Source organism: Brachyhypopomus gauderio, chromosome 20 (genome assembly GCF_052324685.1).
Source record: "Brachyhypopomus gauderio isolate BG-103 chromosome 20, BGAUD_0.2, whole genome shotgun sequence".
Lineage (NCBI taxonomy): Eukaryota > Metazoa > Chordata > Actinopteri > Gymnotiformes > Hypopomidae > Brachyhypopomus > Brachyhypopomus gauderio.
In genome coordinates this window covers 13,314,313-13,338,975 of record NC_135230.1, presented here as the reverse complement: position 1 = coordinate 13,338,975, position 24,663 = coordinate 13,314,313, and the positions used below count along the sequence as shown (strand labels likewise).

Below are 24,663 nucleotides of genomic sequence, written 5' to 3'. Positions count from 1 at the left end.
ACCTTGTCCCCACCCCACCACCAGCATGTTGATTCTGAACCGGTTCCACCCTAACGTTGCTTCATCATCCTCACCTGTACTTTGGTCTGGGTTCGTAGACTCACATATACTCCACCAAGCTGCTCACCTTTGAATTTCTGATCTCAGTGTTGAAGTGGCCCATTACTGACTTGTACATAAAACTTCAGCCTGAGTGTCAGCGCTAAACAATCTTATGTGACTTTCATGTTGCTTCACACCAAGGTATTCGCACAGATAAGCCTGTACGTTGAATTTGTAGCCATTAGACCGGCAGAGATTGGTAGGTACACCTTTTGTTTGTGGGCCTTATCATGATGAAAGTTAGCAATGGATGTGAATTAGCAGTGAACAGTACAGTGATTGAGAATCACTGAGTTTTTCTCTTATCTCTCTGTATTATGTTCAGTGCTACTTTTTCCTCAAAGTCCCAGTACAATGGCTTCCCTGTGGATTCATGCCTGCTCTTAAAAACAACCCAGCGAGACACAAAACCACGACCAGAATCCAATGAAACAGATTCCATATTGGCAACATGTCTTAAACTAAATGGGACCAATAGAACCAAACAGAGGCTGTAATGTATCCTGAGGAAAGGCTCACTGTGAATGGGCCAATGAGTCTGACTAAACAACCCCCCCCCACCCCACCCGCCCATCCCAGTACAGTTCATCGCTATGCACTGAAATGACTCGAAATTACTTATTAATGCCAGACAAATGGCACAATTAAAAGGTCCCAGTCCCTTGATTGGCTGAGAGTTTTCTCTCAGACATCCCAGCTCTCCCCGCCTTCTCATGTCCTCCTGCACAAACCCTGCAGTCACTTCATGACCACTGAGGAAACCTAATATGGTGGGAGCCGCCCAAGACAGATGAAAGAGTGTTACTGTAAAAGGTACTGTCTTTTAGCCCTACAACAAGCAGGCATTTGTTTGGGACAAAGAACTGAGAGGGCTAAATGTGGGCAACGGAGGTGGGTCAGTTTTGGTCTAAAAAGGGTGGTTTGTAGCAACCTGCCATGGCAAGTAAATGTTTAATCAGGTCATTTTAAGTGCAACTTTTAAATCACATTCAAGTAAATTAATCTCACACAGAATTAGATGAAGGGAGCTTTTTTGTTATAGTTCTGAGTTTTCTGAGGAGAACTTTTGTAAAATGTAGTGAATATGCTATAAAGCATCCATTGAATTATGTTTTACTTTGCAATGCATTTTAAAGATCAATAAACGTTTACAAAGAGTTAATATTGTATCAAATGTATATAAAAGTTATTAACGCTGCACTGTAGTCTTCTCACGTAGCCTGTCCGAGGTCATCAGTAGCTGCATGTGCTTTCTCCGCCTTTGTGGTGATGTCATGTAGGTGAAACTCCAAAACCCCAGGTGCCTGTCCACGAGTGATTCGCCTCGTCTAATCGATTTCCACGTGAACCAGCTAGACTCGCGATCAACATGGAGAAAATCCCTTTTCTTATGGCGTGAGGTATGATTCTAAATTAACTGCCCACTGTTTTGTATTAACACCAGTAGTAACTGTTACTCAATATAGACAGGTAGGCCTATATGTTTTTCTCGGGGTGTATAATCGTCACCCACGTAATGATGCCGTTTATCAGTGCTGCGTCTCACTACAAGTATGTTGGAGAAAAGTTCCCAACTTCACAAGGAAGTCGCATAACTGCGTTTAGGCTACCTCTAAAATGACGAAACAAAATGAGACTTATAACTAAAATCATTTTATTTGTTCCATGTCATATTTATCACTTTTATGTCGTTTGCTCTGCTTTTCGCACTGTTAAACGTCGGATGAAAACATCAAGAATCATCTATTGTATTTCGAACAGAGCGCTATTATTCTGTACGATACTGCTTGTCCAACTTATTCATTCTGAACAGTCGGAGCGGACACCTCTGAATTTTTAATGGACTGACTGATCCAAATGTCAAAATATTTCAGCTTTATTCCGAATAATAGCTTGGCGTGGAATGACTGACGTCTGTCATAATACTACTCGAATTACCATAAAAATAGCTTTTAATACGCCACACTTATAAAGTGCATTGTGGTACTGGACGATTTTATCGATGTAATTCAAAATTCAGTTCAGAAGTCTTAACTGGTTAATGGTGTTCTTTGTTATCCATTTTATACTCCTCCATATTGTGTTTTTGCTCCTTCTGCTACCTGTTTCTCTCCTTTTCTGCTTGTTTCCACAAAGCAAATCTCTTTTGATGCTGGCAGTACTGGACAGGTTAAAACCCCTGTATCAATAACTAAAGTGTTCACTTTGTAATCACTAGAGTTCATTCAAGACTGTAGTTGTTAGTTCAACACTGCTACTTTTTGTCATGATTCAGATATGCCCTTACCATCTGTAATTTATCCACACTCTATTTTGTGACTTCCATGGTGTACAAAAACAGTTTGTGCCTGCTGGATTTTACAACATAGCCTATTACACATTAAATTGCTGTGATGCACCCGTGGCCATTATTTACACTGACATAACATTTTATAAGAGGCTATCTCAAAAACCAAAACGGCACACACCATAATCTTTATGGCCTAAATGCAGCACAAAGAAAGGATAGCTTTTAATTTTCATTTTAGTTGTACTCAGTTGCATTTTAGCTGGGATGCCAACTTCAGAGGTAAGTGGTATGTCTTTTCTCTCCCTTGGAGGCCTCATCCGACAGAAGAAGCAGGATGAACTGGGGCACACTGTACACCCAGCTCACAGGAGTCAACCGCCACTCCACCAGCTTGGGCAAGATCTGGCTGTCGGTCCTTTTCATATTCCGCGTGACCATCCTGGTGGTGGCGGCCGAGACGGTGTGGAGCGATGAGCAGTCGGACTTCGTGTGCAACACCCTGCAGCCGGGCTGTGAGAACGTCTGCTACGACCACTTCTTCCCCATCTCACACGTGCGCCTCTGGTGCCTGCAGCTGATCTTCGCCTCCACGCCTCCTCTGCTCGTGGCCATGTACGTGGCCCACCGCAAACACGAGGACAAGCGGGGGATCCTGAGCTCCAGGTCCAGGGCCAAGCGAGAGGAGGACCTGGAGGATCTGCGTAAGAGACGGCTGCCCATCGCCGGGCCGCTCTGGTGGGTGTACGCCTCCAGCCTGCTCTTCCGGCTGCTGTTCGAGGCCGTTTTCGTGTACGCCCTGTACGCTGTTTACGACGGCTTGTGCCTGCCGCGACTGGTGCGCTGCGCGGAGGAGCCGTGCCCCAACGAGGTGGACTGCTTCGTGTCGCGGCCGACGGAGAAAACGGTCTTCGCCGTGTTCATGGCGGCGACGTCCGGCGCCTGCATGGTGCTGAACGTGGGCGAGCTGGCCTACCTAGTGGCCAAGGCCGTGACACGGTCCCCGGGTAGGAGGGATGCGGGGAAGGGTCGCGCGAACTACACTCCCAAAGAGAAGAGCCTGCTGCAGATGATGAAGAGCGAGACCCTGCTGGCCTCATCGTCTTCTGTGTCGTCCACATGCAAAGCCGTGTGAGACTTCGCGTGCCTACTTGCTAAGACCTGGCACAGGTTTTTGTTTGTTTGTTTGCTTGCTTGTCACCACACCAACACACCCCACATTTACATACAATATTAGTACAGGATGGTATTCAGCAACTGAGAGCTTGTTTAGGTCGCTACAGTGACATCTAGTGGTGAAGATTACAAAAGCTCAGATGATAACTGGGTTAGCACAATCTATATAATAAAAACAGAGATGTTCTGTATTTACAATACTTTGTTTTGTGGTCAGCAACTAACATTTATTGTACTGTATATGAAATGTTTTTAATAGAAATATAATAATAGTATGATAATTTATTGATAGTGAGAATGATAACTGGTAGTAGAGGATATAACAAACACGGTGACTACTAAAATAGCAATGCAGAAAAAAACAACAAATATTTGGTAAGTAAATGCATAAATCTCATAATCATTTTATTTACAGTGTACAATTCATACTATGGAATGGCTCATTATAAACATATTAGACCATTAGTCTAATTAATTTTTATCTTTTTATATTTTTAAGTGTATAAAGTGCTATTTATAGAGCCTAGAGAATTCCTCATCAGAATGTTGTCAGTTTGTATATTTTAAACCTTAACAAACACACTGACCTAACATGTTGAAGTTCATTGCTAGCCTTAACTGAGTGAAATTATACATTAAAAATGTATATACTATACTGTAGTTTGGATGCTCAAGGAAATGATTATCTTTCCCATGCAGCACTGATGTATGCTTTGAACAGAACAGACCACATAAACTCACATGAACTATTAGTTTATTTAGCCTGTCACCTGTAACTGATGATGAATAACCTCATTTGTTCTCTAATATACTCTACATCAACATAAACATTTTGACTGGATTATCTTTGGTTACTGATTGCCATATGAAGATGAAATAAAAACACCTGTAACTGAAATGTTTGGTGATGTGAAAGTTGAGTTGATTTTGCATTTGGGCAAAATATTTCAAAACATGTTTACTTTCATGTTCTGTGTTAATTCTGGGCCACATTTTGGCTGTCTGTGAATCTCGATACCTTTAATGTTGTGCAAAAATGGAGACACCAAAAGTCAACAGTCAAATGTAATAATATAATTTCATATTTTCTTGTCTTGCATGCGTAATGGGGCCCATGAGAGTAGCTATGTGGTGCAGTGGTGATGAATTTGGGCAGCAGACAGGGGTGTGGCCTGCACTCATGGGAGTGACAGCTCTGTGAATGCACTCATGCGTAGTCGCACAGTGGGACAGTGGCGATGGCGTTCAGGAGGAGGCAGCTGTGCTTGACTGAGGCTCGTCTCCAAGACCAGAGGTCCACGGTACTCCAGCCTTGACCTCTCTGAGCAGAGAAGACTGTGCCTCATCTGGGGGTGGCGGCTTGGAGAGCCGATTTCAGAAGGACATTGGTAAGCTGACTAAGCTCCTGGGGGTTTGGAGAGTGGAAGGAGATGGGAGGGCCCGATTTGATTCATTAGTTCCCCAATAACATGACATTAGTGCTGCCATATTGATTCCAGGCAGAAGAAGCCTCCTTTGAATGAAGATCTAACGAAGACCAGGAGCAATAGGACACAGAACGAAGGTTTTCGGTGCCTGTAAAGTCTTAAGTATACTTGTAGACTCCACTTTTCAATACATTTGTCCATGGTTTGGATGTAAAGGTTGAGGCTATAGCAGATTTTGATAGAGTTATTTGCCTGCCAGAGCTGTTAAGCTATTCGGTGCAGCTGACATGTCAGACAATGGGCCTGTCACAATGGGCCTGTCACAATGGCAGTGATGCATCAATAGTTTGTGCCAGCAGGCACAAAGAAAATCTACCACCTTCTCTATTGTCAGGCTGACAGACAGTTTGTTATCACATCAAAAACAGTGAATATGTAGGTTATGTGTCATTCTGTGTTACAGGTTTAATGTGAATACTTCAAACCTTATATAACTAGTATATAAATAGTAGTTTCCTTCAGCATTTAAACTTTGAATTTCAAACTTGTTTTTGCCCACAATTATTTAGTGAAGCAACATAATCCACCCATCTGCTATCTTTATTATTCATTTGACATAATTAAAATGCTGAAAATGAGGTTCTAACATAAAAATATTACCTCATTTGCCTAGAATAATTAAAGGTTACATTTCAATACAAATGTCAATGTATTTTTTATAATAATTGATTTGGGTAAATCTGCCCCAGATCAATTCAGCTTTGCATTTAATCAACAGGGTTTTTTTTAGTATTTATTTACGAGTTGGTTCAAGGCACTTTTGCTTAATAAGGACAGACCAACACTTGATAAGTTCACATTTGCTGTCATCCAAAATGTCGTCCCTCAGTAACAAACCTCTACATTTGACCAAAACCCAAGTTATGTTTTTAGCTGCTGCTTCTGTAAGGCAAGGCAAGTTTATTTATAGAGCACCTTTCAAACACACTGGCAATTCAAAGTGCTTTACACAAGAAAAGAAGAAGCTTATTACGACCCGAGGTCTATCACCATGGGAAGGTCATTGCCCATATGTGTTCTGTAGCTGAACAGGTAATGAGTAGGAAATGTAAAAATATATTTGGTGTTGTTATGAATTATTATTATAATAGCATGGTAAGTTTTGAGCTAAAACTGTGGCACAGTGTGGCATGTTATCAATATTGCGCAGAGGCACTGATTATTAATAGCAGTGCAGATGGCTCTGTAGATTTGACCATATCTGTAGATAACGAGGCTCGAGGAACTGAGAGGCACTGGGCTCTCAGCTCAAAGGGATGTGACATCTTGCACCTTATGACTAAAGCTATAGTTGGGAAACCGAGTTAACAGTGGGTCATTTGAAATATGATACAGCACTTCATCTGTCATGTTCAATGAAATCTCTCAAGTATTTACTAAGGTCTCTGGTGCACATGTATTACCAACCAATTGTAAATATAAATCATGTAGATGAAAATTATATGAAGCTGTTTATTATGTGTCCTACTTTACTGTATTGTCTTTTTTTATTCAATAGGTTTTGTTTAATGCCATCTGCATAATGACATAAGGGAAGACATTTAGAAGGAAAGAATGTCAATATTTATCTATTTTTCTTTTCTCTTCTTAATTTTATAGAGCTTAACAGGGTCTTCTCTTTTTATCGATTTTTTTTCTCATAATATTGAAGTGCTTTTAAGGGGAGATCCCTCAAAGCATGGGTGACTGGAGCCTTTTGGGTCGGCTGTTGGAGAACGCACAGGAACACTCGACAGTCATTGGCAAGGTCTGGCTGACGGTCGTCTTCATCTTCAGGATCCTGGTGCTGGGCGCGGCCGCAGAGGAGGTGTGGGGGGATGAGCAGTCAGACTTCACCTGCAACACGCAGCAGCCCGGCTGCCAGAACGTGTGCTACGACCGGGCCTTCCCCATCTCGCACGTGCGCTTCTGGGTGCTGCAGATCGTGTTCGTGTCCACGCCCACCCTCGTCTACCTGGGCCACGTCCTTCACATCGTGCGGATGGAGGAGAGACGCAAGGAGAAGGAGAAGGATGGGGAGGACGGAGGTCTCTGTGGACACGGAGGTGCAGCAGGAGGGGAGGACGCAGGTGGAGTCAGGGGCAAAAAGGTCAAGCCCTCGGTACGAGACGAGCACGGGAAAATCCGCATCAGAGGAGCCATCCTGCGCACCTACGTTTTCAATATAATCTTCAAGACTGTGCTGGAAGTGGGGTTCATCTTTGGCCAGTACGTCCTCTATGGGTTCCAACTTCAGCCACTTTACAAGTGTGCAAGGTGGCCTTGTCCAAATATGGTGGACTGCTTTATCTCCAGACCCACAGAAAAGACCATCTTCATCATATTTATGCTTGCGGTGGCTTGTGTGTCGCTTGTGTTAAATCTTCTAGAAATGTATCACCTGGGCTGGAAGAAAGTCAAACAGGGCGTGAGTGAGTTTTTGCCAGAGTATGATTCATTGCATTGCGTGGGTGATGAAACTGGGGTGATAGACGGTGCTGCTGTGCTACCCGCGGCCAGCTCGCCCCCTCCTGTTCGAAGCCCACCTCCTAATTACACAGACGTGGCAGTGCTGGGGAGCGATGCTATCCAGCCTGCAGCCACCGTGTCCCTGGCAGATGCCAGTGCAGCGGAGTACAAGACCGATCCAGTTAACCAGGTACCTCCGTCCTCCCTCTATAGCAGCAACAACAGCAACAACTACCGTCTGGCCATGGAGCAGAACTGGGCCAACATGGCTGCAGAGAGACAGGCAGGCGAAGTGAAGCTTATCCCCCCATGCCGCTCTTCCTCCTCCTCTTCCTTGAGCAATAAGACGGCGTACAAAAACCTAGCTCGTCCTTCTGCCTACGCAGCTGTTTTCCTCAACGATGTGAAGGACGACGTGTACAATGTCCGTAATGTAACCACCACCACAGTGCAGATGCACCAGCCACCTGTGATGATGATAGATATGAGTTCATTGAGTAGATCCAGAAAGACCAGCATCATGAGGACCAGACCTGATGACTTAGCAATCTAGACCACCGCTACACTCCTTTCATCCCGCCACCTCTGGTTACTTGAGATAAAAATTCGGGACGTTAAAAGAAAACGGACAGAGAAGAGGAAAGGTGGTGCGTCTGTGGAGACCTTTCAAAATTAAGACGGCAGTGGACGATCCAAGCCGTGCAATCGGTGAGTTATAGTGCACCTTGTGCTCGTGGGGGAAACTACTTGAAGCATTGTGGTGAACATTTATGTGGATGATAATGAAGACGCAAACTGGTCCTAAGTTTTCCAATGACTGAGGGAGAAGTTATTTTTAGTAATTTAGATATATGTTTTTCTATATATGTTTTATTTTGCACTATGAGGAAAGATTTTGGAAGGGTATGCACTTTTGTGTCTTCAGTGTTTCAGTGTCACTTCTTTTTCCGTCAGTGTATTATATATATGAACCCAATAGTTCCACTAAGAGAGCTACAATATTGCTCTCTATTGGTGGACTCCCATTTCTACAGTACTCCATGAATCAGGTATTTATGGGAGAGTCGTAATATAGAAGGCATGTGATAGTTCTCAATTATATGGAAAGGACTCTGCAAATTTATGGGAAAAGATTCTCCCAAAAATGAAACTCTCTGGGCAGAAAAACGAGCTACCGGTAAATGTCTGTCAGAAAAGATAACTTGAATTATACTAACCCTACAGTGATAAAAGGTGGTGTTAGCATCATGCTAAGGTGGAAGGGACATGGAAACAATGGAGAGATAGATGAATGCAGCAAAACACAGGAACAGCCTTGAAGAAAATGTCCTCCAAGGTGCATGCGATCTCAGAGTGGGGCATACGTTCACCTTTCTTCATGACTTTGAGCCAGTGCAGACAGCCCAAAAAAGCTATACCTTCAGGGCATGTCTGTGACCGTCCTTGAGTGTTACTGCCAAAGCCCACACGTAAACCCCAACAAACACCTATGGAGACACCTGAAGACGGCAGTTTACAGATGGCTCACCTTTGAATCTGATGGAGCATGAAAGGATCTTCAATGAAGAATATGCCCAAGTGCAGCAGGGCAAAGCTTATAGAGGCCATTACAGCTGTAATGGTTCCCAGGGTACATCTACAAAGTGCTGAACTGGGTGTCTGAATATTTATGAATATGCCAATGTGAATATCAGGTTTCAGCTTTTTATTTGTAATACATTTTTGAGGCAATACAATCTATTCAAAATCAAATCCTTCCATAATACAATAACATTTCTGAATACAATGTGTGTGTGTGTGTGTGTGTGTGTGTGTGTGTGCATGCGTGTGTGTGAGTGTGTTACAAGATTTATCTTGTAAAATATCTTGAAATGTGGAGATACCAAAGGTAACACGATAGCATTATTAAAACACAGATAACTGGTAGAAAAGTGTTCAGTATTTGAGGCAGTTGTCATGTTTGTCATTGTACTATTTTTGCAAATCAAATGATGCATTGTGGTTTTAAACTCTTACCAATTTTAAGAAAAAAGACAGTGTTCTCCAATTACATTTGTTTTGTCTTTTTTAGGACTTTTGTTCTGTGAATTTTGTTTCTGTTATTAAAACTCACCAATCAGATATGTTGCCATTTAGCTGTGTTGGCTTTGCTCAGTTGATAAACTATATAATAAACTGTAGAATAATGAAACACAAAATCTAGAAGATGTTTTATTTGATGTATAAGTCTGAAACAACAATATTTGGTACCTAGGCTGTGCCTTGCAATTTTCCAGTTGTTACAACCAAACATCTATATGTTTGCTTCTAAATTGTAATATGCCTGGTTTCATTTAAAGTACATAGTAAATGGTGGGATTAGATCATATCAGTTTTGTTTATTCTAAAAGTTACAGTTACTGAGGCAGGTCTCTACCAAAAAGCTATACTCACTTCCTTCACTTGCTATAGGAGAGTGGCTGACATGAGGATAACTCCACTGTTATTGTTTGTATATCTGGTAAGTATTACAATCAGGGCCGGCGCCAGAACATATAAAGTGAGGGGGCGTTATAAAATTTCGGGGGGGCGAACGTAAGTTGTTGAGCGGCCGAGGGGGCACCATGTAGCGATTGTTGTAAAATAAATGGGTCTTATTTTTTACATTGAGGGGGCGGGACACCTCGCCTGAGGGGGCGACGCCCCCATTCGCCCCCCCGTGGCGCCGGCCCTGATTACAATTTCTCTCTGAATGGTCTGAATCCATCTACTGTGAAAGCTCACTCAAATGTTAATCCAGATTAGTTAAATTAGTTAAATTTCTTAAACTTGGAAACATTTTGGAATAAAAAAAGAAATCCAAGCAAACACTTAGCATTACTGTAACAGAAAGCACTTTGTGTATATTTTGAAAAATATACAGAAAAAGTGACACTATAATTATTAATTTTTCAATTATAAAATCCATAGTGTGACCCATCATAAATTCCCAGCATAACTAAAAACTAGAGTTCACCTTGTATTTTTCCAGATTCTACAGAATTTGCACAATTGAACTTAGAACATTTGCTCATTGTAGCAAAAGATCAAATACGGTATGTCAAAATACAGTGTTGTGACCCAGTACAAAAGGCAGTGAGCAGTGCTGTACTTCTATTGCTCTAGAATTTGCTTTACAGCATCAATGAATGGACAATTACATGAATAGACAATACTCAGGACACTTTGCTGTCTGCTTGTTGACATGACTCAAGAGACCGGATGTGCCAACCGGTTATATTAGTAAGTATTGTGTGAATAGCTGATTCACAAATCATTTGAAATCCTACTCAGCCCTTGCATATCTAATAGACTACAGAACATGAATATGAACTTGCTGAAAGCAGCACTCTCTTTATACATCCTAAACAAAAAGAAGTGTGAAAGGTCTTTTTTCATTTGTTAGCCTGTAGGTGCTGCACATCTAATTGTATTCTAATAAGTGAGTGAGTGAGTGAAAATGAGAAACACAAATATTCACTGTTTAACTACATAGTTGTAGGCCATATTTAGAACGAAAAATAAACATAACTGCATAGTCTAATCAATACTGTGTCACACACAAACAAACAAACATGTATGTCTACACAATTATCCCAGGGATATTTAATTGGACCCATCTAACCCTATCTAAATTCTGACTATGCTGCTACTATGTTTCTTCTACAAATACCATGTTATTCTCTTTTATGTTTCATTCTTTGATAATGCCCATATGGTTTTTGTAAAAGGTTTCGCAGCCATAAATGCCTTTTAAAGGTCTATTTGGCCATCATTTCATTCCTTTCTTGTCTTTTCCCCTTCCAGACTATGAGGTGTGTTAGGTTGACATTCCAGCTTATCCCAGGCACCCCTGTTCCTGTGGGGTAATAGACATACTTACTCAGACACTTCCCTCTAGCCTGGAGGTTCTGAAGTCTGTTATACCTGATGTCAGCTTAGTATTGTTTAACAAGGGAAGGACCAGATGGTAACACTTTGGGTCCGAGGGAGAACTAATAGACAGAGAGAAGACCATGAACAAAGCCTATTCTTGGATTGTAAGTTATATTAATTATTTATTATTTCAATCAGACATTTCTTCGTCACTAAAGCTCCATGTTTTGTTTTTAATTCTCCAGTCTCCCCACTCAGCTTCACACAAATCCATTTTAATGTTGCAAAGACTTTTCCCGTTTGTGTGTAAGTTCATGACAAAATGTTGTACGGAGACAAGGCAGACTCATCAGAAGTAGAAAGTTGAAAATCATGTAGAGTGTGTGTAGCATAACTAAAAAAAAGATCATAAACAGTATCTATGTGTTACGATGGGAGGGTACTCACTGCTGTCCTGTGGTCCTCCATGTACTGTGAAGATGTTTTAGTAAAGAACTCACTGCTATGATCCTTCATTTTCTTTATCTTCAAGATTTTTATAGTCAGTGTGTTGCTTTTTTATCTTCTGTATGCTTGAAATGAATTAAATGAAATAAATGTGCCATATTTGTCAATTGTGATTTTTCACCACAATCGAAATCTGTCCTCCGCATTTACCCATCTGTGCATTTAGAACACACACACACACACACTAGTGATTACTAGTGGGCTGTGGTGCACACATGCCCAGAGCGGCGGGCAGCCCTAGCCCTAGCCCGGTGAGCAGTTGGGGTTAGGTGCCTTGCTCAAGGGCACCTCAGTCATGGCCTCAGGCCTGGGAATCGAACCCACGACCCTCCGGTCACAAGACCAGTTCCCTACCACAGGACCATGACTGCCCCCAAAAAATGTATCAGAGGAGAGCGTGAACGCAGTCCCCCACTACCATCGGCGCAGGTGGAAATTCTGAAGTGAGGGGGACCAAGCTGTACAATATATACGTTTATGCTTGTAGATGCTAGATTTCGGATGGGGTCAATATAAATCTGGAGGGGACATGTCCCCCCCGTCCCCAGTGCCATCTGCGCCCCTGCCCACTACCAGAAATTCCCGCATTTGGGGAATTCACAAGGGTCAGCACAGCCTGAGTGCAATGGCTGAGCCTCACCTTGGGCAAACCACCTTCCTGAAAAAAATCAACATTCTCTCCAGTTTAGGCAATGCTATTTTTCTTAGGTCCACCGAAGCCAAAAATAATCTCCTTCAATTCAACAACAACAAAAAAATTATTAGTTTTATTAATAACTACCAAATTTACTGTACTGGATGAATGTCCCATGTTTCCTGTAGATGGAGTTTTGTCCTCCTGATTTGTCAAAAACACCAGATGGCGCAGAACGGAGGTGAACTGAATGAATTCGATGAATGGAGGTGAATTGAGCCAGTTTGAAATATTTTTTTCACACCTTGTCCAGCATCTTCCTTTAATTTTGCAAAGGAGACGTGTGTAGTATTTCTACATACACGAAAATAGAAAAGAAAACACCTTTGCGTTTTTACTTTTTTTCTACAGCAAACAGCACCGACACTCCAGCGTCAGCTCACCAACCAATCACCACTCAGCTCGCGTCCTACTGGCTCTGGGAATTCTACGCATGCGCATTGCCACAGAACTACAATCCATCTACAGTCGCGTGAACTACCAATATATACGTTGTGGTTACACCGCGGGTTTAAGTGAATAGGGGTTACTGTTTGGGTTTTTTTTGTTTGTTTGTTTTTTACTGGATATAGTTGCATTATCAGGGCTGCAACTGCCATGGCAAACCGAAACCTCAAGCAAGTAAACATACAAAACAGTTCTCCATCTCCGAAGCCTCAAAATCCCAAACGCAACCCAGACTCGCCGTCCGTGGACCGTCCGCAAAAGATGGAGGGCACCTCCCCGGCGCCCGCGGCCGCAAGCCCCGCGCCCGACGCCGAGGGCCCCGGCGAGCCGCGAGAGATGACTCTGGACCTGAAGAGCTTCAGGAGGCCGGGGGAGAAAACGTTCACGCAGCGGTGCCGACTGTTCGTCGGCAATCTGCCCACCGACATCACGGAGGAAGACTTCAGGAAGCTCTTCGTCAAATATGGCGACGCTAACGAGGTGTTCATCAACCGAGACCGGGGCTTCGGCTTCATCCGGCTGGTGAGTGCGCCGGGTCGCTCCGGGGCTTCGTTGTGACCACCGCTAGTGAGGTGAAGCGCCACGTTCACAGAGGTTACACGGCAAACGAGCTACAGAGTTTCTCTGAACCGATAAGACAAAGATGTGGCTATCTTGCTAAATAACTAACCACCGTTTGTCTGTCCATCCCGTCCATAATGTCTAAATAACAGCACCGAGCTGCCTAGTTGTGGCGTAGCGTGTCTTAGTCGAGGCTGTGGGTACCATAATGTCAACGGTTAGACTGGAGAAGGCGAGCTGGAGTGCCAGTTTTTAATGATAATTACCTAGGTTAGCTTGCTAGCTGAGTGTACATCACATTATGTGGTGTACCGAGTAAGCAAGAACGGTGTGGTGTCTAGCACCACCTGCCTGTGAGGTTACCGAAACAATGTCCCCGTAAGAGTGTGGATTAAAATAGTTTGCGTAAGCAGCTAACCAAACACTTCGGGGCGAGCTTCAACAACGCAAAAAGCTCAAAATTTCATTCGACATAAGTATCCGTGTCATTCAGTTTGAAAGAAACGTAAGAGCACTTCAACTAGTTTAGTACTGAAGAGACATAATTTAAAGGATAGCTTGAATATTTGTATCCCAACATAAAAATGCATATAATGAACTAGCTAACGCTACTTATCCAATCGCCTTTCGTAGTACCACAGTAGAAATAACTCCTTGCAGCATGGATATAATAAAACATCTTTACAAACCTTTGTATCATTATTTTTTAATGAGCAGATTAAGCAATTTACATTGAAATATGTCTTGTGATCATTTAGTACGGCGTACATAGAGAACTTTTAGGCAGTAATGGCCTTAGGACTCAACCTGGCCACATTGCTAAATAGTGGGCCAATACCCTGTTTGTGATCCTTTCTTAGTTTCCTCTCATCAAGATGAAGTAGAGCTATTAAATAATTGTCATCATGTGTTTCAGGTGTATGTGGCTATGACTTGTTTTAAGCAAGCACACATTCAAACCTGCTATTGCTCAGCCATTAATGTAGTACGACCTTCACATATGTTTCGCAAACTGGAGTCTAGAAAACAGGATCTTGTGCATAACCATAGACAACAGTGCAGAGACAGTTTCTGCAGTTTGGCCGTTCTGACCGTGGCTAAGCAGCCTCAGGCACAGCCAGAAAAATGCATGCAAAAGGCAAAAAAAACTTGGTAGGCCACTTTTTCACACAGTTAGCAGAAGAATTGTGATAGTGTTGACACTTGGTGGATGCCAAAAGTTTGTGTGTTCATGAGTGATTTGTAATTTTTAATAACCTGCTAATATAACTTAACAATGCCTTCTTTAAATGTAAATGTGCCATATTTCATCAATTGTGATTTTTCACCGCAATCGAAATTTGTCCTCCGCTTTTTACCCTTCTGTGCAGTTAGAACACATACACACACACACACACACACACTAGTGATTACTAGGGGGCTGTGGTGCACACGTGCCCAGAGCGGTGGGCAGCCCTAGCCCGGCGCCCGGGGAGCAGTTGTGGTTAGGTGCCTTGCTCAAGGGCACCTCAGTCATGGCCTTAGGTCTGGGAATTGAACCCACGACCCTCCGGTCACAAGACCAGTTCCCTACCACAGGACCATGACTGCCTTTAAAAACCTGCTATTATTAGGCTTAAGTTTGCACTAAAATTGGGATATGCAAAATTAAAAATTTCCCCCTCCTTTCTCTATATTCAAAGGAAACCAGGACATTGGCGGAGATCGCCAAGGCCGAGCTGGACGGCACGGTTCTGAGGAACAGGCCAATCCGCGTGCGCTTCGCCACACACGGGGCTGCGCTCACGGTCCGAAACCTCTCGCCAGTCGTCACCAACGAGCTGCTTGAGCAGGCGTTCTCCCAGTTTGGACCAGTGGAACGGGCAGTGGTGGTGGTTGATGACCGTGGCAGACCTTCTGGGAAGGGGATTGTGGAGTTTGCCAATAAGCCTGCTGCACGAAAGGCTCTCGATCGCTGTGCTGATGGAGCCCTTCTACTCACTACGTAAGGACACATTTGTCATTTTAACACTTATTTAGATATTATTAACATTAAACATAGGCCAAGTCCTATTTTTAAAGACTATGTGGCCACAATGTTTTTACCTTGGAATATTTTTGGTTTTCTTCCAGGTCTCCCCGGCCAGTTATTGTTGAACCCACAGAGCAGTTTGACGATGAAGATGGCCTTCCAGAAAAATTGCTGCAGAAGTCAGCACAATATCACAAGTATGTTGCTAGAATGCTGAACGAATCACAATATTTGTTTAATAAGCACATGCAGCAAATCACAAAATTGGATGAATACTGAGCTTCTGTAATGGTTTCCCTCCAAATGTTTAGAGAACGAGAACAGTCCCCACGCTTTGCCCAGCCAGGCACCTTTGAGTTTGAGTACTCGTCTCGCTGGAAGGCCCTTGATGAAATGGAGAAACAGCAAAGAGAGCAGGTGAAGAGGAACATACAGGAAGCAAAGGAGAAACTGGAGGCTGAGATGGAGACGGCGAAGCATGAGCACCAGCTTATGATGATGAGACAAGGTGAGACATCGTGTGGTCTCTGCCACTGCCAACCGTCTGACATGAGCTCTGAAGTTTTGGCGGTCACTGTGTTCTTTTGAAACTTGATGACAGTAGAGGTCAACACCTTGTTGTGATGTTGAATTACAGATCTCATGAGGCGTCAGGAAGAGTTGCGGCGACTCGAGGAACTAAGAAACCAAGAACTGCAGAAGCGGAAGCAGATCGAGATGAGGTACGCATGGACTCTGCAGTAGCGATTGCGTTAATTTAACAAAAGCCCCCAGAGATATCCCATAAAGTAGCGCCGGTCAGTTCTATAAAATAGCTAAATGAGAATTTTGGGTTTTATGGTGTTTTGTAAATCAGAACTTCCTCCCTGTTTCCTCAGACACGAGGAAGAGAGGCGGCGACGTGAGGAGGAAATGATGCGTCATAGAGACCAAGACGACATGAGGCGCCAGCCTGAGGGGTTTAAACCTGCCTTTATGGATGGCGTGAGTACCAAACCCTTTTGTTTAGTGGTCTTCATAGACCATGTGTCTGCAGTTGCCACATATATTCAGATGCACTAATTCACGGTTTACTTTTTGGGTTGACCAGTAACACTTTCACAATTATTGCATATTTGTTTATTGTTCACAAATTTTGCACTCCATTTTGTTGGACTGCTGTTTTTGGGTTGTTGATTTTCTGGTTGGGTGTTTTACTTGAAATAGCCTTGGGCTGGTTCATAACATTATGACATGCACGCAATGACTCTTGGAAAGTTGGAGATCTTGATACCTGAACAACCAGCAGTTGTTTGAGTTGTTATGCCCATCTTTACTGCATATGCTTTGGATTGTGATTAGGCGTCACATATAGGGCTGCCACAAACGATTATTTTTATAGTCGACTAATCACCGATTAATTTTTATGATTAGTCGACTAATCGGATCGTGCGTTAATTGAATATAAAACATACAGCTTATCACACTAGAATGCAACTGCTATTATATAATCATCATTAGATTTCAGCTAAAAATAAAAACAATTAAGATCATAGTTCATTAAACCTTTAATGAAATATGCAACTTGTTGCAACAATTATTAAAATAAGTATAAGGCACTGGCTTAAACAACGCAAAAATAAATACAATAATAAAGAATTTTTTTTTTTTAGGTTTTTCTTTCTTTCATTTGTCTCTGGCATCAAACGTAGCTACATATAAATCAAATTAGGTAGGTACCTGAAACTAAGGAATTATTCACAAAAATAAAGTTTTGGTCTCACTGACGTTACAGAAAACACACGAATGCGTGCTAAGGCTAATGAAACAAATCGCCATCACTAATGTTAACTTTTACAGTTACCACGATAAGTAAGTACAAAGTTAGCGCTCTGTTTACGGTAACGTTAGCAGCTAACTAGCGATTTAGATTACAGAGATGACGGTCCCTCTTCATCATTGTCATAATAAGCCACAACATGCTTCAGGTGCTCGTACATTGCGGTTGTGCTGCCGTGGAAGGAAAGTTCTGCCTTGCAGATATTGCACGCGTTTCGGAACCCGGTTACGGAAAATGATCCCACACTTTTGAGTTCCGTAGCCAGGTAGCCATGATACCAGTCTGTATAATGTCCTGGGATATCGTCCACTGTCTACCTCGGTTTCCACTACTGCGCATGTGCGTTAGGGACAGAAAGGCAGACGCGACTGCAGCAGTATGGAGAGAGAGAAAAAAAAAAACACGACGCATCGACTATTAAATTAGTCGTCGACATAATCGTGACTAGTCGACTAATCGTGGCAGCCCTAGTCACATAGCCTGCATTTCAGCTGTACTGTCATATCTACTCAATATGTAGAATCAGTCTTCCCCTCTGAATAACAGTTTTGTGTTGTTTTTAATTCCAAGCCTCATATTGATGATAAAAGCTAAACTTGTGCACCATAGTGATTCATGATTGTGCTTTTCTGTTTGGACGTATCTGTCTCTGCAACCATGGCGTAACAGTTTTTGTGTTCTTGTCCATTTGAGATGAGAGCTTATTTTGTATTGTCCTTGTTGAAAAAATACTAAATAGGCAAATTAACACAGTGGCTTGTAGCCTTTCATTTGGAAAATATATATTTCCACTTCTGTGTTCGTTTTTATTGAGATGCGTCCTTCACTTTGCACTGTAATATGTAAGTGAAATGGTTGTTTAATTTCATACGCTTGCATCTTATATAGCCTGTCAGACGATTTTCATGCTGCTAGGTGTTTGTGTTTTACGCTGTTTCCTCAATTGAACATTCCTTTGCTTGGCTAGGCTTTTAACACGTATAAAAAGGAGAGCTACATACGTTTTGCTAATCAAACAAGTTTTAGTTGACTACATTTTAGATTTTTATTTGTTTATTTTGAAGACGGAATATCTCATTTCTAAGGAAATACTGGCTTCAATAACTGACAAGGACCTTGGATTTTTAATGTTAATGACATTTTTGCTCTGAAACAGTACATGCTGTGATGTACCTTGATGAGCGTTTCTTCATACTGCTTTGTCACCAGAGGTGGATTCTGTCATTGTACTAAAAAGTAAAGTACTTCAGGGAGAACTGAGAGAGGCTCCTTATTACAGCCTCTAGCAGAACCACACGGTGTAGAGAGTTTCTTGAAGCTGCTTGGCAATCGTTTATGTTTTGGAGAGTGCAAAATAATATTTGAATTCATCTGAATGATGCACCGAGTTCGGATTACTTGTAATAGGCATCTGAATTTTGTTTTGTTTTTAGCTGATCACAGAGGATCTTCTAATCTCCTCTGTAAAGAGAATGTTTAAAAAATACAAAAATCAATTCAAAGAAGCATCTTTGTACAAAGAATGGTGTATTAATATATGAATGAAGTTTCTCTGATATGCAGCTATGAGTAATTAATAGGTTCGGTGCAATGTTGTCTTATCCATCCATAGGAGGACATAATTTGTGCATGTCACTTGGTCAGAATTACAGCTTTCTAGAAGTGTCAACCTGTTATTAAGGAACGTGTGTACAGTCTGCATTTCTGTTCAGAAGCAGCGTCAGGGCTGCAGGTAAGAATCTCGGCACAGAGGGGATGGAGCGTTCTCGATGGGCTGATGATGCCATTTAAAATGTCACAGCTGATGAATAGCTCATATTCAAATGTAAAACAGATACATCACTTCAAGGTCTATTCAAACATAAGAGACAGAACGGCTTACATCCCTACAGGATGAGTCCAAACACACTACAGGCAGTGATGCATACAGATGTGTGGGGAAACTGACTAAAAACGGATCATCTGCATAGCACTCTGACTGGTGTTACCATTTTCACACACCAGTTAACCCCACTCAGCATGCTGTAGTTTAGTCCATTTATTCAAGCGTACAAAATGCTGCCTTTGATCTTACCACCTAACTAGATTTAGAGCACACAGTTAACATTACATTAACATTACAATGTCTTGATCACTCAGTCATGCAGCATTTTGCCAGCCAATCACAATCACTCTGTGTCAGTCAGGGACTGATATCCGCTGTTGCTGACCGTCCAAAATGTAGGTCTGTAGGGACCCTGTACTGAGTGGGGACCCTGGGGCAACCAGGAGGGGGTCCATACTGGGCGTGGCCCCTGGTGTTGACTATGCATATGGCACTCTCTGTGTTTACCCTGCCTTCTTTCTAAAAAAGTGTTTCGTTCTCAAAATGTTTTGGAAAGTGCTGCTCCATTTGATGTATTTTAATATCTGCATATGTTATGACTAGTTTAGCACAATGGAAAGTCAGATTTGTCTCTTTTCAGAGCTGTATGTTTTTTCGTGCATTTTATAATTTAAGTGGTTGGAGGTTTGAAGCTGCTTCATGTTGCTTTAGAAAGGTATAAGGATAGAGCTTCCCTGTTTTACACCTGAAATACCAGCTTTGAAAAATGTAGGCATTAATATTAATAATCATGTGATTTCAGTTGTGGATCTGGTGATACTATTACTGCTGCTGGTGTGTATTATTATGCTGCATGTCACACTACATTTTCTGCTGCACTTACAACTTAAATTACATATTGTTACTCTGTTCAGTTCATATGATCAGTCTGCAGTTTGGCAGGCAAATTTCAGGAACTCTCCTAGTTAAATTCTTGCATAAATTTGCAAATTCTAACGTCTGTCTATTTTTCTGTCATTTGAGAGTATGAGTGGGGAATTGTAAAATGTGTCTGTTGCAACCTCAACAACCCAAAAAAGTGTCTCCATCTAGAACATAGTAACTGCAACGAAGTTGTTTCAGCTCATCTTGCTGACCCATAGACGGGCGAGTTTGACGGGTGTAAAACGTTAAAGGCTAATGAAGTAGTGAATGACATGAGCAGGAAAGTACGCTGAACTGACGTGTCGTCTTGGATGATTGGTATTGTTATTAAACAAGTAAAACAATCCGAGTTAATATGCATGCTGTGTGTGAAATTTCTTTTGATGATCATAAATAATTTAATGACATCTTCTCTCCTGTTAAATTCCCAAGAGGCAGAAGACCAGCTGGGAAAATCTTTTTCTCTCCTTTTCTCTCTCTTTCTCTTTCTCTCCTTTTCTCTCTCTCTCTCTCTCTCTCTCTCTCTCTCTCTCTCTCTCTCTCTCTCTCTCTCTCTCTCTCTCTCTCTCTCTCTCTCTCTCTCTCTCTCTCTCTCACGCCCTCCCTTCCTCTTCCCTGTTTTCACCCTCCCTTTGTGTGTGTGTGTGTGTGTGTGTGTGTGAGATTACTCACCGGCCAGCCACTTTATTAGGTGCACCTTGCTAGTACTGGGTTGGACCCCATTTTGCCTTCAGAACTGTCTTAACCCTATGTTGCATAGATTCAACAAGGTACAGGAAACATTTCTCAGAGAGTCTGGTCCATGTTGACATGACAGCATCACGCAGTTGCTGCAGATTTGTTGTCTGCACATCCATAATGCGAATCTCCCGTTCCACCACAATCCAAAGGTGCTCTATTGGATTGAGATCTGATGACTGTGGAGGTCATTCGAGTACAGTGAACACATTGTCGTGTTCAAGAAACCAGTCTGAGATGATTCGCACTTTGACATGGCGCGTTATCCTGCTGGAAGTCATCAGGAAAAGGGTCAAAAAGGGATGAACGTGGTCAGCAACATTACTCCCAAAGTGTTCCAGGAAAATATCCCCCACACAATTACACCACCAGCCTGAACTGTTGATACAAGGCAGGATGGATCCATGCTTTCATGTTGTTGACCCCAAATTCTGACCCTACCATCTGAATTTCGCAGCAGAAATTGAGACTGATCATACCAGACAGCGTTTTTCCAATCTTCTATTGTTCAATTTTGGTGAGCTTGTGCGAATTTTAGCCTCAGTTTCCTGTTCTTAGCTGACAGGAGTGGTACCCGGTGTGGTCTTCTGCTGCTGTGGCCCATCTGCCTCAATGTTCGATGTGTTGTGCGATCAGAGATGCTCTTCTGCACGCCTCGGTTGTAACAACTGGTTATTTGATTTACTGTTGCTGTTCTATCAGCTCGAACCAGTCTGGCCATTCTACTCTGACCTCTGGAATCAACAAGGCATTATGCCCACATAACTGCTGCTCACTGGATATTTTCTTTTTCTCACCATTTTATGTAAACCCTAGAGATGGTTGTACATGAAAATCCCAGTAGATCAGCAGTTTCTGAAATATTCAGACCAGCCCGTCTGGCAGCAACAACCATGCCACGTTCAAATTCACTTAATTCACCTTTCTTCCCCATTCTGATGCTCGGTTTGAACTGCAGCAGATCGTCTTTGCCATGTCTACATGCCTAAATGCATTTAGATGTTACCCTGTGACATTTGTGGTAATGAGCAGTTGGATAAAGTGGCCCGTGAGTAATATATATATAAATTTTGTGTGTGTGTGTGTGTGTGTGTGTGTGTGTGTGTGTGTGTGTGTGTGTGTGTGTTTTTCATAAGCAGCAACTATGTCAATTTGGATTTCAGACAGTTGGGTTCTAACCCAGTTCTGTGCCTTTTCTGAAGCATTCTGTTATTTTATTTTCGTTTTTGAGACGAAATGTTATATTGCAAATGAGTTCAGGCACACCTTAAAGCATTTGTTCAAAAGACTATTTCTAATTGTATAAAGTAAATTTATTTATTTAAATAGACAACTTTATTTAAAGTGTGATATCACCCCATTTCCCCAGTCCCATCCCAATAAGGGATAAAGGTAATAATTATTTATGCACAGAAACTTCTTTAAAAAATGGTTTCTGTTTTGGTATTACAATTGTGTGTTGGATTTTTATGTCATTTGGTGCATTAATTATTCAAGGAACAACAAATTAGTTACTCGACGTGATTTTTGTGTCCTTTAACAACATGCATGGCATATTTTATCATGCACCAGTTTTTTTGTTTATATATAAATTTCCATTCTATAGAGTTTATACTATATATAACTACAGTACTGTGGATGTGTCCTCAAATGAAAAGCAATTTACCTGTCTAGAAGTGTTTGTTTGCACTGTCTCACTGGGACACTTTCTGCCCATGGGGCAACATTACAGAATCGTCTTTAGAAAACTTCTGTCTAATCTGATTTTATCTCATGACTGTTATAAAGTACTGCTGAAACTATCCCCTAATAAGCACCTAAATGTTTTGACAGCCCTAAGCGTTGTCTTAATGCACAATGTGTTTGCTTTTCTGCTCTCTGTCAACCTTTTAAAAAGCATTATGCTTACCTGAATGACCGCTGTGGGAGATGACCTAACAGCTCAATAGCAATTACTAAACATCATGTGTAAACAATGTGCATTTACTAAACAGTCTTGTTTTTATTGTCACAAAATGGTACCTATAGATTGCCCTTAAGGCGTATGACTTATGCTTGACACAATTGCAGTTAGCTTTTGAGAGTTCCCCTGCCTCCCAAGTGTCACTTTTTAGAATGAAATCACTATTGTATTGAAAGTAGACTAGTTTAGTTTTTTTCTTTTCTACAGTGGAACTGTCTCACAGTAACTTGGATGTTAAAGCAACAGACCAAAATAAATGTTTTACAGTGATTTTACCACAGTTAAGTCAGGTCAGGTGCAAAACAAAGCAAATAGTTTGATTAACCAAAATTTGTCAGTTGCATTGTTTAGATGAACTATTTATTGCCATGTCTGTATGCTGCTTAGATTGTTAATATACAATATAGTCTGATGGTCTGTTGTCTGCTTACTAGAAGTATTTCAAGAATTCCTCATTTGAAATAAGATTCCTTAGGAAAATAAATACTTTCTAAATTACCATTAGCATCCATGAATCATGGGAGCTTATGATGATTTTGGGAGGGGGCTGGGGCTTTCAGTAATAATAATCAAAGGTTGGTATTTTCCCTGGCTCTAAACAACCATTTAAAGCAGTGTTTCATAATTCCAGTGTTAATATGTTTAGTGTTGTACTTTAGAAAGTAGTTTCAACCAGTCAGTCAAAGCTAACTAACTGTTCTGTTACATCATTAGCCCTATAGTCTTTAACTCGCCATGGGTTGCTCGGTAACAGCAGTGGTCATGGGTTGCTCAGTAACAGATTGGTAATCATAGGTTGCTCAGTAACAGATTGGTAATCATAGGTTGCTTGGTAACAGCAGTGGTCATTGCAGGTTGCTCAGTATCAACAGTGGAAGCTGTTGCACTCCTTATGTTGTAATTTGCAGTTTTCCACACTAACCTCTTAAGTCACCACAAAAGGATTCATCAACCTGGGAATTTGATGGAGTTGCATCCATCCATCCATCCATGCATCCATCCATCCATCCATTGTGCATATAGATTTACATCTATATATATATTTTAATTATCATATTGACTTAATAAGCAAACAGAGCGCTTCCGAAATCGGCTATTTCAATGGCACAATTGGCCACCCAATATCAGAAACCGGTAAATTTGTCCCACCCAAATATTAAACCACACAAAAAGCAGAAACTGTTCAAAAGTTTTATTTTAAGCGCGATTTGGCAGCGTTTGCAATTCGCGTGCTGTGTTTGTTGTTAGCAACGTGTCAGGTGCTCTCTGGGTCTTTTTCGCTTTCTTAAGGCTTGTGTTGAGATGCCTGTTCAGAAATATCCCACACTCATAGCTTCACTGACCCGAGCTCTCGCCTCGCTCTCCCACCATATATATGACAATAAAACAGCTTTATTGTAATGGGCTGTTATGTTAACAGACTAGGAGGATTTGGGTGAGCTAACGTTTATATTAACGCTTGTCGGAAAGCTCTCTGAAACGAAAAGTTACATAACTCTCTGGCCACGTCCCAAACTGCAGACTGCTACTACACATAATGTGTAAAAAATAAAATATAATAAATAAAACAAATAAACAAAAGAATAAATAAAAGGACACCATGGTTTGAAGTGCTTTCAGTAGTGCAGTATGTAATATTCCAGAGTGTGCTGTTTGGGACACAGCCTTACTGTCTAACATTAATGTTAGTCTTGTCTAGTCAGGAAACCTTAACATACATTTTTTGTCATTTCATTTCAGCATGAAAAAAAAATAAAACCACAGGACACAACGCTCCTGA

General features: G+C 41.7%; 3 protein-coding genes across 5 annotated transcripts in view; all 3 read left to right on the top strand.

The window, feature by feature from the left end:
- The first annotated feature begins 787 nt into the window (after positions 1–787).
- LOC143484527 (gap junction beta-2 protein-like) lies at positions 788–4,441 on the top strand. Its single transcript, XM_076983303.1, has 3 exons — positions 788–915; positions 1,383–1,502; positions 2,703–4,441. The coding sequence occupies exon 3, from the start codon at positions 2,727–2,729 to the stop codon at positions 3,522–3,524; it is 798 nt and encodes a 265-aa protein (XP_076839418.1). The 5' UTR covers positions 788–915; positions 1,383–1,502; positions 2,703–2,726; the 3' UTR covers positions 3,525–4,441.
- A 1,998-nt stretch (positions 4,442–6,439) lies between these two features.
- LOC143484498 (gap junction alpha-3 protein-like) lies at positions 6,440–10,813 on the top strand. The gene is made up of 2 exons (XM_076983243.1): positions 6,440–8,208; positions 9,891–10,813. The coding sequence occupies exon 1, from the start codon at positions 6,731–6,733 to the stop codon at positions 8,051–8,053; it is 1,323 nt and encodes a 440-aa protein (XP_076839358.1). The 5' UTR covers positions 6,440–6,730; the 3' UTR covers positions 8,054–8,208; positions 9,891–10,813.
- Positions 10,814–13,049: 2,236 nt separating this feature from the next.
- The window catches only part of pspc1 (paraspeckle component 1), a 31,027-nt gene continuing 19,413 nt past the window's right edge, over positions 13,050–24,663 (top strand). For 2 of the 3 annotated variants that reach the window (XR_013122649.1, XM_076983241.1), the window contains exons 1-6: positions 13,050–13,564; positions 15,286–15,587; positions 15,716–15,811; positions 15,926–16,122; positions 16,252–16,336; positions 16,493–16,598. Coding sequence is in view for 2 of the 3 variants with exons in the window: in XM_076983241.1 (XP_076839356.1) it covers positions 13,193–13,564; positions 15,286–15,587; positions 15,716–15,811; positions 15,926–16,122; positions 16,252–16,336; positions 16,493–16,598 (1,158 nt within the window). In the remaining variant the exon portion in view is untranslated. The remainder of the gene's footprint in view (positions 13,565–15,285; positions 15,588–15,715; positions 15,812–15,925; positions 16,123–16,251; positions 16,337–16,492; positions 16,599–24,663) is intronic. The other variant, XM_076983242.1, reaches the window with a different exon arrangement.

Excerpts from the sequence above, each read along its gene's own strand:
- LOC143484527 (XM_076983303.1), top strand. The coding sequence starts at position 2,727 with ATGAACTGGGGCACACTGTACACCCAGCTCACAGGAGTCAACCGCCAC.
- LOC143484498 (XM_076983243.1), top strand. The coding sequence starts at position 6,731 with ATGGGTGACTGGAGCCTTTTGGGTCGGCTGTTGGAGAACGCACAGGAA.